The sequence below is a fragment of the Bactrocera latifrons genome, unplaced genomic scaffold, assembly GCF_001853355.1.
Source record: "Bactrocera latifrons isolate USDA-ARS-PBARC rearing strain unplaced genomic scaffold, ASM185335v1 scaffold_6, whole genome shotgun sequence".
Taxonomy (NCBI): Eukaryota; Metazoa; Arthropoda; class Insecta; order Diptera; family Tephritidae; genus Bactrocera; species Bactrocera latifrons.
The window spans coordinates 3,103,112-3,115,645 of NW_017537267.1; the positions used below are offsets into that span (position 1 = coordinate 3,103,112).

General features: G+C 34.9%; 2 protein-coding genes across 2 annotated transcripts; both read left to right on the forward strand.

Moving 5' to 3' along the window:
• Nucleotides 1–1,430: 1,430 nt before the first annotated feature.
• On the forward strand, nt 1,431–9,836 carry LOC108974970 (potassium channel subfamily K member 1-like). The gene is made up of 5 exons (XM_018943130.1): nt 1,431–2,473; nt 4,810–4,950; nt 5,105–5,314; nt 5,395–5,598; nt 5,712–9,836. Exons 1-5 carry the CDS (start codon nt 1,867–1,869, stop codon nt 5,984–5,986), a joined length of 1,437 nt encoding a protein of 478 aa, XP_018798675.1. The 5' UTR covers nt 1,431–1,866; the 3' UTR covers nt 5,987–9,836.
• A 142-nt stretch (nt 9,837–9,978) lies between these two features.
• Nucleotides 9,979–10,615, forward strand: LOC108974913 (C-Myc-binding protein homolog). Its single transcript, XM_018943023.1, has one exon. The coding sequence runs from the start codon at nt 10,061–10,063 to the stop codon at nt 10,469–10,471; it is 411 nt and encodes a 136-aa protein (XP_018798568.1). The 5' UTR covers nt 9,979–10,060; the 3' UTR covers nt 10,472–10,615.
• The last annotated feature ends 1,919 nt before the right edge of the window (nt 10,616–12,534 follow it).

Genomic DNA, 12,534 nt, shown 5'->3' on the forward strand with positions numbered 1-12,534 from the left:
AAAGGCGTGTTTTGAGAATTTTAAATACTGATTTCATAAATTTTCAAATTTATGATGGATAAGAAATTGATAAAAAAGTTTTTTTAAAACTACGATATTAGCTTACTTTCTTCATCTAAACTGCCGAAAATAACAAGTAATTGTAACCACTATAATGTTGTTCTATTCTACGTGATATTAGCCATTTCCTAAATAAAGGGTAATTAGGGTAGTAAGGGTATTTCGAGGTTCCCTACATAAAAAAAGGCACAGAAATTTCAAATTTAATGGAAAATATTTATTATCATTCGAAGGAACAGTTTTGGCATTTATTTTTTGAAGATTATCCCTTTCAAGGCTAAGTCTCAGTTGGGGATCCGTCCAATTTTCGATGACTCGTTCGAGCATTGCGACTGGTAACTGGCGATGACATGCGTAATTGGCCAGATGATCTCTGTGACTAATCGACTGCCCCAACACGTGAAATTATCCGCTCACCCAAGTGTTCTCTCTACAAATTCATTGATTGATGCGCTGTGTGGGAAGCGGCGCCGTCTTGAAGCCACGAGATCACGAGCTTCACTTTCAGGCATCGAACAGCGCGATAATGGTCACCATTGACGGTTCACAAACCACATCAAACCGTTGTTTTTTCCGAGTGAAATGGCAGCCATGAATCTCTTTACGTTGCTCTTTGTCCCAATTGCGGCAATTTTGCTTGTTTACAAACCCCTTCGTGTACATTCTCAGCTATGGCTGCTATATTTTTATCACTGCGTTCTGGACGTGATATATTTGCTCGAAAATTATCCAATAATAAATGCTGAGTCTCAATATGGGTGATGGTAAGCCATTTATATTGACCATAAGATGAGCGAAGCGCGCGAAACACATTCTTTATGGAACGTGAATTTCCGTAATAAAGTTTAATGATTTATAAAGGTTGTTCAGATTCAAGTTTTTCCATGATTAAATGCCAGAGAATGTTGAACTAAAATAACCTGACAGCTTGACACGACTCATTTGTGATCTGCCAAAAAAAAGGCTATTATTTCTATTTGGATCACCCGTTACTTTTTAAAGGAGATATAAATATGAAATGCTAATGAGTTTAAATTTGTATTATCTAAAGAAGAGTATATTGATATGATTCAAACGGCAAGCTACAATTAAGGCATCTTCACTCATCTGTTAGATAAGTCTGCAAGTATTCATATTTGAATATTTTGACATGCAAATGCATATGCATATGCTTCTGAGCATATAAATAAAGCGACAAAGTGCTTCGCGCAGCAAAATTTTGTATTTATATAGATATGTATGTATTATATACATATTATGTATGCATATATGTATGTACGTGTGTATGTATGTATGAATGCATTTGCAACTAAAGTAATCAGCTCGTGTTTCAAATCTCAGATTTAAGAATTCAGTTGATGAGTGAAAGACTGCTGAGCTTGATTAACAAGCAGATCGCAAGTTAAGAATTACAATCAAAAGTGGTGAACGCACATACAAACATATATAGGGCGTCTGGCATTTTCCAACAATGCAAATCATTTTTCATGAAAACTGCGCGTACGTGTGTAAATCGAATTTTTGAATGAAGTGACATTGATGTGATTTTGCGCAACGGTAAAACATACATAAATCGCATCCGCTGCTGTCAAGTAATGTGTAACTAAGTAAACTCACTTACTTAGACGAACGAGCACACTTTACAGCACTTCTGCAAATACGCTTATGAGCGAAGGTAGAGTAGAAAAAAAAACAGTGCGTCAATAAAGTGTTAAATCGTTTAAGTACTGTTTATATTGGCGTGGCACGTGCTTTCCCTGCTTTACATACTGCCTCACACCGTGGCCCGCAGCACTTGAATGTGTGATGTTGCCGACGACAGCATTTCGCCGCCGCAATGGCTACGAGGATCTGGACAAGTGCAATCAATCATTAGAGGAATATCTGCCGAACGTCCTTGTACGCGCCGAGGGTCAAACAACACGGGCAGCGGCGCCAACGCAGTTTGGTCAACAAAAGCAGCAGACCACTCGTATTTTCTCAATCTCAGATACGGCATTAAATGTAACGCCACCGAAAAATTCCAACACGCCGGCAGCACCTTTAAGCAGCCTGTCCCAACAGCAATCAACGTCGCACGCTTCACATAATCAATCTACGCTCAGTCTCAATAATGGCATTAGCCTCGGCTCCATCGTGTTGTTGCCTGGTCCCTCATGTACGCCAAGTTATGCCAACCTGAACCACGAGTCCTATGCTACTATGTGTGGCAGTGGTGTCGCCAAAAAGTGCGGCAACTCCTATATGCGCAAGGAAAATTTGCGTTTATTTTGCTTCGCACTCTTTTATTGTGTGTACTTAGCAATCGGTAGTGTTTGCTTTCAAATTGCCGAAACGCCGATGGAGGAGTCATTGCGTAGCGCTGTGTGGCAACAACGCACCGAATTCCTGCTGAAGTATCCACAAATATTGGGTAAATTTTATTTATGTGAAATTATTTGTCTTTTGCACATTCCTATTTGTGGAAGCTCAACTCCCAAAAGATGACGAAAATGTATGTAGATATATGTAGTTAAGGAGGGCAACTTCTTACTGCTCTAGAGAATGTATGATTTGATACCAGAATAATAGATCGAAAAAATAAGACATTACATAAATATTCAATTAATTTTGCGTCATTTCATTCATTTTGTTCATAAGTCAAAAATTAATCATATCAACTTAGAAATATTCTTTGGCTCATACACAACAACTTTTTTAAAGATCATCATTTGATGAAATGCATAGTTTACGATTCTATAATGAGCGTACAGTCAAAGATTCATTTTTAAATCCTGAAGAAAGTATATAAAGTATGCTACGATGTTTTAATACCCAAAAGGAAGCGTCAGAGGGTATATTAATTACATATAAAAATTATCTGAATGCACTAAGAGCTCAGTTTTTGAGGTATCGAATTTTGAACCCATCCCAATCTTACCATTTGTCGAAACCGCCGAAGTCGGACCACTATATCATATAGCTGTTATACAAACTGAGCGATCGTCGACAGTGTCCGAGGAAATGGTTTGATCGGATCAATATAGAATGTTGCTGAAATACAAGTTAATGCTGCAATCTCCGAAGAAAGTCTTCAGATAGAGTCACTATAGCATATTTTCTGCTTTTTTACTCGCGTAGACACCGCTTACGCGGTTATAGTCGAGATAACTATAGAACTCCAGTCGCTTTTTATTTTTGCTTTTTGGCGCCAATTCGAGATACCAATTCCAGACTGTTCCCCCCGCCGGGTACAGAATCGAAGACCTTCTTCCATCTGGACCCAGCCAGATCAGCCGCTTTCTCTTTATTCGTTTAACTAGGTCGTGTCGCCGTATAACTCACTACCATAAACCTTTCGCAAAACCTTTCTCTCGAAAACTCATCGACTCATAAGCTCTCCACGCGCCTGCAAAATATAGCAGGATGGGAATAATGAGGGACTTACAGAGTTTGGTCTTTGTTCGTCGAGGACTTTACTTTTTAAATTGCCTACTCCGACCAAAGTAAGACCTGTTTGCAAAAGTGATTCTGCGTTTGATTTCAAGGCTGATATTATTGTTGATATTGATGCTGGTTCCAAGATAGCGGAAATTTTCGATTTCGCCGTTTTGAGTGTCAACAGTGACGTGAGAGCCAAGTCTCAGTTGCGACAACTGTTTGTTTGATGACAGGAGCTATTTTGTCTTGCCCTCGCTTACTACCAGATCCATTTGTTTCGCTTCCTTATCCAGTCTGGAGAATGCAGAACAAACCGCACGGTTGTCATGGCCAAAGATATCGATGTCTTTGGCGTACGCCAGCAGTTGTAAAGATTGAACTTTCTCAATTTAATTCTGTAGCTCGAATTGTTTTCTCCAGCAGTTGATTGAAGAAGCCGCCCTTTTCTGAAAAATCATTTGGTATCGAACGCCTCGGAGAGCTATTTCCCGATCCTGTAGGAGCTTTTGGTATTGTTCAACGTCTAATTATGCAGCCGTATTAGTTTGGCGGATATACCAAAAACAAACATATCGGCATAAAGGCAGCTCCTTTTCGTGCTGTCGAAAGCAGCTTTGAAATCGGCGAAGAGGGGTCAATCCTTTTTTCACAAGTATTTTCTAATCTTTAGCCCATGGTAAATATCTCGTCAATTGTTGATTTTCCAACCTTGAAAACACATTGATAAGGTCCAGTTCAGTCAATCACTCGATATAACCTTACATGCAATGTTTAGGATGCCTATCTCAAGGTAGTTGGCGCAGATTGTGGGGTCTAGTTTCTTATGGATTGGGCAGAGCACACTGCAATTCCAATCGTCGGACATGCTTACATCCGACTATATTCTACAAAGAAGCTGATGTATGCTTTTTATCAGTTCTTTTTTTCCTACAGACTCGTTGCTATTCGAACTTCCTCGTGGTCGGGCAATAAAACGTCTGCTCCATCGTAATCAATTGGGGGAATCGGGTTCGCCATCTCCTGTTGTTATACCGGTACTGCCATTTTGCAGGCTGGAGAAGTGTTCCCTCCACAATTTTAGTATGCTCTGGGCATCAGCCATTAGATCATCTCTGGAGGTTAGTTACTGAATATAAAAAAGCTTAAAGATTCCGCCTCGAACCATCAGCGATAAATTTGCAACAGTATCTTCCTTATAAAGAGACGATGTACCCATTAACCACCCTGTATAAAATGCTTCGATTAATGCTATTTCGATTAAAAATTTGTATTCTCAATTAATACAAAGAATATTGATTAAATTATTTCATATATATTGCCTGCACGTAGATGAAGACCTCGAAGAGTTCCTCGAAGCCGTGATAACAGCCAACGATCGAGGCATATCACCGTTACGCAATGCAACAAATGAAATGAACTGGAGCTTTGGTCAGGCATTCTTCTTCTCAAGCACCGTGATAACAACAATCGGTAAGCGACAATACACTTGTCTACACACACACCTTTGTTCTTGTATAATTTATTTTTGTGTCTATAAAATGCACTTATTATGTATGTAAGTATATACGAGCTCCGTATTATAATGTACTTATTGTTATATTCAAAATATTTTACCTGTGCGCAGGATATGGTCATGTAACGCCACTTAGCCAAACGGGGAAAATATTTTGCATAATTTATGCGGCCATTGGTATACCACTCACGTTGGTGCTATTGAGTGCGATGGTGGAGCGGCTGTTGGTGCCGGCAAGCTGGTTGTTGGGCACTTTGAATTCGAAATTGGGTCATCTCTATCAGCCCTTCAACATACGACTACTGCATCTAAGCATTGTGGGTAAGTGCGACATGCGGTGGAGTGTAATCTTTTAATTTGCTGGACAGAGCTGTAATTGAGTGTCGATTTTCTTATTTCAGCTACGCTTGTTATCGTCTTATTCTTTGCTATACCAACCGCAGTTTTTGCTTTCATTGAACCCGCCTGGGGTGCTTTGGACGCTTTCTACTATTGTTTCATCTCATTGACAACTATTGGCTTAGGTGATTATATACCTGGCGAAGGTGTGACCATTGGCAATCGTTCCATGTACAAAATATTTATAAGCGGTTATTTGATTTGTGGTGCGTAAACAATTATATTATATAAATACAAATTTACATTCGCACATACATATGCACTATAAAAACAAATAATATATAATATGTATGTATTAAAAATTTCACACACTCCATAGGTCTCATTGCAATGATGTTTGTGCTGACGATCTTCTATGATATACCACAACTCAATCTGGGTCAACTGTTCACTGAAAGCACAAATGGTGAAACGGAAAAGTTGCGCCTATCCGGTAACAATACAACCTGCTATTCAGGCCCATCCGGTCTGTATATGCCACAGCGTGATGAGGATACTAGGCGTGCCGTAGTTCGCATACGTCCACACGGCGACGATTCACCCAGTCCCGATGAAGCACCATCTTCGCTCAATAGCGACATAAGAGTGCCATAAGCAGGCCCGCGACTAGGAGCAGCATTTGCCGGATGAATTGAAGGTGAAGATGGCGTTGTTGGAGGAACTACTGCTTACATGTACGTATATATCGTTGGCAAAACACTTGGCATATCCTCGAAACAACATAAAATAATAAAAACCGTACTCGTATCATGCACTCAAGTAACCACTTTACAAAAGTACATACATATGTATGCAGTTTTAAGGTAAATAAGGGAGCACATGCCCGTTACCAAGCATATGCCAGCGGGCCGGTTACAAACACTCTATGTACCAATTGCCACTTTAATTAATTTTTTTTTTTTTTTTTAACAAATGAAGCATAAGCAAAGACAAATCTTTTGAATGTACAAAACGAACAGCATACAATACAAAAAATACCTATTTAAACTGCTCTACTCAAAAACTATACTATTTTAAGCATTAAGTAAAAAAAACATAGAAAAACTATCAACTTCTTGGCAAATGTCATGAAACATTGTAAAAATACTGTAAAGCTATCAAAAAAAAAAAAAAAGCAAAGTGTTGAGTGTTGCATTATTAGGCGGTAATGTAAGGTGCAATTAGTTGCAGGTCTACTTATTTCTAACGGTAGTTTGTAGTTGTGCAAAATTATAAACATACATGTGTATAATATTAATTCAGCATAAGTATGTGCACTCTAGCATACTGCGAGAGCGAGCTCAAATGCCGATCCTATACATGTATACACAATGGCTCTATCGCATAATTGGACGGGAATTTTTCTAACATTAGAGGGCTTCAAATATAAAAATAATAATGTGTAGTATTTCGCTTTTATTTACAAAAACACGAAAACAATTAAATTTTTTGTGCTCAACGAATAATCAGACAAGAGAAAATAGCGCCACTAAATACATACATATATAAAACAAAGGAGCTTAGTTGCATATCCCTTATTATCCAGAAAAGCTTGTAATCACGTTGAAACAGATTTGACCAAATTTTGATGTAGCGCTGACTCAAAGGAATTCCAAACTAGCTAATTCCTCCAACAAATGTTCCATTAAATTGAGGTCAGGGTTCTGCGCTGGTGTTTGTATTATTTTGGGGTAGTTGTGTATCAACCAAAGCCTTGCACCACTCGATTTGTGCTTGCGGTCGTTGTCTTAGTTTTTTTTTTTTTTTTAATTGACGTAGACAACTCTTACGCCTTTATAGCGGACTTAACATCAGCGCGCCAGTCGTTTCTTCTTTTCGCTGTTTGTCGATTGTCTTAGTAGAGAAAGCAACATTTTTCATGCTACCCAAATTCTCCGTACACAACTGCACTGGAAGTACATGATTCCAAAAGGCTTCGGAGTTTAATAAATACTCTTTTGCATTTCGCAGCTTTTTGGTATTATTTGAAAAGCTATTGAAAGTTTTTTTCTGGCAATTCTACCATAGTGGTCGTATTTGTACGTATTACGAACAATATTTAGGCAAAAATCTTTTTTATTTCGAATATTGAAATAATATTTCAGTTATTTTGCCGTTTTGAAAGGGTCTTTTGTGACTCTCTTTAGAAAGGACCCTCTTCTCGTACAGATAATGTCTTACAGTGACCTTCTCTGCTTCTTTGGCAAATCTGAGCTCGTCGTAGAACCTCTTGATCATCATGCACTGTGAATATACTTCTTCCTATCAATTCAGCGATTTCACGCATGGTTTTATCTTCGCCATTAAATTTTATTTTTGTTGCCTTACAAGAAAGTTTGCTTTCCTTTTAGAGCCATTTTAAAAACAGCAGAAAATTGAGTTATTTATGTTTTTCTAAGCAAATTAAATTATCATAAGGGATATTTGTTGTTTGATAGAATTATGAAGTGTAAATAAAAGCGAAAACAACACATTCTTCTCTTTTGTTTTTATGTTTGGAGAATATTAATATTAGACTCCAGTCTGATTATGCAAGGGAGCCACAGTACGTACATGCAGTGGGACGTGAAAGTCTGCAAATGACAAATTTTTATATTTTATCTTTTTAGTTGGTCATTATAGTTTTCGTTTATATTTTATTTTATTTAAGTCGATAATATTTTTATGGTAATATAGTAATCCAAACTATCAAATAAGTGCTCATATTGAAATAATACAAAGAACATGCATGTTTATATAAGGTCTAGTAAACATTAATGCTTAAAATTAAAGGATGTATTTGGCATAGTTAGAAAGATCCGATCAATTAAAACCCGCTTTGGAAAGAACTTTCATAATGCGACTCTCATAGCAACCATCGTCCCAAAGACAAAAAACTGGGACAGTCGATTTTCACCATCAAATCCATTCGTTCGTTTTCAGCCACTGTATATTTTAATGACTATTTAAACTTTGATTTAGAAAAGACATAGCTTCAAAATGCTTCTGATTTTCAAATAATAAATATTAAAAACACTTCATTTATATTAATTTTTTTCATTTTATCCACACCAAAAAGCGTGTATTGTGTGGCACTAATTGTAAAATTGGAAAATTATTACAAATCTACAGAATTTATAAAAACTAGAAACAAAATGGCTAAAGTTTTTTATTAAAACCCATTCCCATTCGAAATGCCGCTAAAAGATTGACTTTACGTAATATGAGCGCTGTTTCAACCAGAGAATTTCATATTGACATTTGATTATTTTTGTATGAGTCCTTTTATGAAATTTTGTTAAAACTTTAGTAATGTTTTAATTAAGGAACTAAAAGAACTTTGTATGTATTTATGATGTTTTCATTGTAATATAGTTATTGAAAAGCGTACATATACTTCTGCGTTATCATACATAGACGTACATGAATATATATGAAACACACATTTTTTATATTTAATTAGGGATTATTTATATAGTATAATATACCATATGTATATTAGAATGAATGGCCCGCAGATAATGGACAATGCTTTATTCGAGACATATTTAAGGAATATTCTATGACGACAACAACAATAAACACAATATCAATTTAATAAATATTCGTATGTAGTTTACTTTATAAGAATAAATAAAACGAAGTGAAATGTAATAATAAAAGTATATAATGATCATAAATGATATGAAGAGAATACTTCGGGCCTTCCCATTAAACAAAATGATAGTGAATTGTATTTGTTCCGTTCCAAAAAATGTTAAAACGTACCATAAATGAAACCTAAAATGCGGATGGGTCAATAATTTTAAATAATAAACTATATTTTATAAATAATATATGACACACAAAGCTAAAAAAGACCAAATAAAATGTGTGAAGTAAGCATACTATTGAATGAATTTATATTCAAAATGTTTGTTACATTCAACGATTATTGGAAGGGCCCATAGTATTTCATAAACATATGTATGTTTGCTGAACCTTTTATGTACCTACAATATAAATTCTATTATACAAGTAATTTACAAGTATACATAAGTAAGCACATTTTAGTAACCATACACTTTTTCGCAGTATAAAATAAAAAAAAAAATTATTCAGTAATGTCTGAGCACGATCATCTATATATTATTCATACATTTCTAAGTTCACAAAAAATAAACAAATAAAGAAATCACTATCAGAGCAGTAGTCAGTTGTATAAACCCAATTTTAGTTTATACGTATAGAAAATATATGTTTAATTATTATATAAGCATATGTTACAAAAGCTGAAATATTTGTAAATTGCTGCAAGCACTTACATTCGCTAAAAGAGTTACAAATTCACACATATAATATATAACCAACATATTGTAAGTAAGTACATTAGAGCGCATCTATAAGATTTGAAAAGTGTTGCAATAGATAAAATTGTTACAAAAGTATAACTTGTCTAAAGTATGTAATCATTTGACCAAATAAAATTAATCATGTGTAGTGTGAATGATTGATTAAAATCAAATCTATTCCAACAGGTAAGTGTACACCTTACATAATTCTGACTTTGTTTTATAAAATGCATTGCCCAACACTGTTCGACTTGCACTTTTTGACAATTCAGCATTGTCATATATTTACAGTTATTTTCTTAAATTTTTTAACCTCATCACATTTTTGCAGCATCGATCAAAGAAGTTTTTAATTTAGTTTATTTAATAAAATAAAATTATGGAAGTGTTTTTAAATGAAGAGCTCTCATCTGAAGCGAAAAAGGATATACGTCATGCATATCTGCGCGAGTGCGGTATAACCGACAAGCTTAATGACATTTTTAAAAAATTATTACAAGCTGGCGTGAGGCCAGATAATCCGTTAGATTTTATACGCGAGGAATTAGGTGATAAACCCATACCGACGGAAACTTTTGAAAATATGGAGCACGAGTTAGACGATGCACATCGTGAAATTCGTCGTTTACGCGGCATATTAAAAGAACTTGGCGTTACTAATCCAGACGAGCAATTTCATGACGCAGAAGCGGGGCCTGATGAGTTTGAAAATGTAGCCAGTGAATTTAACAATTCATTGACCATCACGGAAATTAATGATGAACACACAGGTGGACAACAGACTAGCTAAGCTATAATAAACTTTAAATAGAAATGGATATTTTTAATATTGCTGAATAAAATAATGTACAAGTCAGTGCAGTACCCAAATGATGGCGTCCAAAAAGCAAATAAAAAAGTATTTACCAAAATACAACATTAAAAATGAAGGTAATTTACGTTGGTTTATAATATCTATTTCACCAATAAAGAGGTTTCCATACAATTTAAATATTTATGTAAATAGTATCATATCTGTACCTTTAGCCAAATATGCATTTAACAAATAGGTTTTGCGAAAATATGATATTAAATTTATTAGCGGTCATTCCAGCTAATGGACTCGTATTTTTGCAACCGGTTTCTGATATGATAAATCAAAAAGAACTAAGTGTGTAAATTTAAACCAATTCGTTTTTGCTTAAAACCGGAATGCGATGAAGGTTCTTCTTATCTCCCAAATAATGGTACTAGGACTTCAACACTTTAATATTAAATCCTGTTTCCAAGAAACCTATTCTAGGTATTTATATCTCACAGGACAGCCACTGAATGTCCTTAGATATAGGTTGAGCTATGTTGTTGTAATAGCAAATAATATTTCTCAAATAATTTTGAAAATGCTGCCTAGCTGACAATAATTATCCGGATGAAAATCCAAGTCCGTTTTGGATTTATTTGTTGAAAATTACAAAAAAAAAGAACTCTATTTGGTGTTTATGAGATGAAGTGATAGGTGTGATATGTATTTTCTTTATTCGATTGCATGCTATGTTGAATAGCAAAAAAATTGGACCAAATAATTGGCTTCATAATTGTAAAACATAAGGAATTCATCACCATAACGATAGGTTCAGTAAAAGAGCTGTTTCGATAGAATTGTAAGGTGAAAAGTGTTAGATATATTGCTGAGATGTGTTTCTTTATATGGCTTGGTAAGAATACAATTTTTCGCACGTAGCCGATTAGATTAGCAGCTAGAATATTTTGATTTGAAGCTGCTTCTAAACGTTTATTCAAGCTCTAAACAACCACCAAATCCCCTAGTAAAACAAAAGACTTTTTATTATTTTTTTTATTGAATTTCAAAATGAATTTTATTCCTTTCTGTTTTAGTTACCTATATATTAAACTTAAATAGTAAATTAAATTGTATGCATATATTTTTTTAATAATTTTAATTGTATTATACTTTTTTTTTAAGAATTATGTATTTTGCTCTTTTAATTAATTTATTCATAGTTGTGTATTTGTTTTGGATATTCTTAAAACGAAAAAACACTAAAACCAAGAGGAGTAGGATTTTTTATTTTCAGGCGAAATACGTTGCTTTTCCATGTATACATAATTGAACGTATCGCACACTATTTTTTTTTTTTTCATTTTCATTTTAGATGCATGCTCTTATAAAATGTTTGCTCGTTTTAGCCTTTTGTAAATAATTATACGGCTAGTCTGTTTATTTTTTGAATTTTTTTTTATAAGAGAAGCATGTTAGAAGAGGCCGATGCATATGATGTCCTACCAAGGCCAACATCACATAAGTGCATATTTCATTGACATTTACTTCCTCACTTCAAAACATTTTGTCCTCTGCCAACTACCGTGCACCATATGTTGATTATTAGACGTCCCATGGCAGTCAGGTCGACGAAACCGGAACGGACCCTGATTGTTCATTCCGCTAAGGACTATCAACCCGACAGAATTCTGCCGCTGCAACAACATGTTGTTTATTACCGATGTTAATTTCCCAAGCACCTCTCAACTGATTTTTTTGTTAGCTTCCGTCTGTTTTTTTTTTACTTGGAAGCATCTAAAATGCAATGCTACCTGTGAAATTATGTAATTTTACAGTAAATTTAGTGGGGTTTGGACAATTTTATCTTTATATTTTTATAATTTTTGTTCTATTTGCATAAAGTGTTTGTAGATTTATCTGCCACATAACGTATGTTATTATTATATATATATATTTGGGGTTGCTAACGGCATTTATGTCAACTTTATGTGTGTGTGTCTACATACTATTATGTATTTTTATTTTTTTGCATTTGTTTTGTTACGAGTTGCCCCAAATATGTATATTAAATT

Excerpts from the sequence above, each read along its gene's own strand:
- LOC108974913 (XM_018943023.1), top strand. The coding sequence starts at position 10,061 with ATGGAAGTGTTTTTAAATGAAGAGCTCTCATCTGAAGCGAAAAAGGAT.
- LOC108974970 (XM_018943130.1), top strand. The coding sequence starts at position 1,867 with ATGTTGCCGACGACAGCATTTCGCCGCCGCAATGGCTACGAGGATCTG. Across the intron at positions 4,951-5,104 it reads CACCGTGATAACAACAATCG|GATATGGTCATGTAACGCCA; the intron begins GTAAGCGACAAT and ends ACCTGTGCGCAG. Across the intron at positions 5,599-5,711 it reads AAGCGGTTATTTGATTTGTG|GTCTCATTGCAATGATGTTT; the intron begins GTGCGTAAACAA and ends CACACTCCATAG.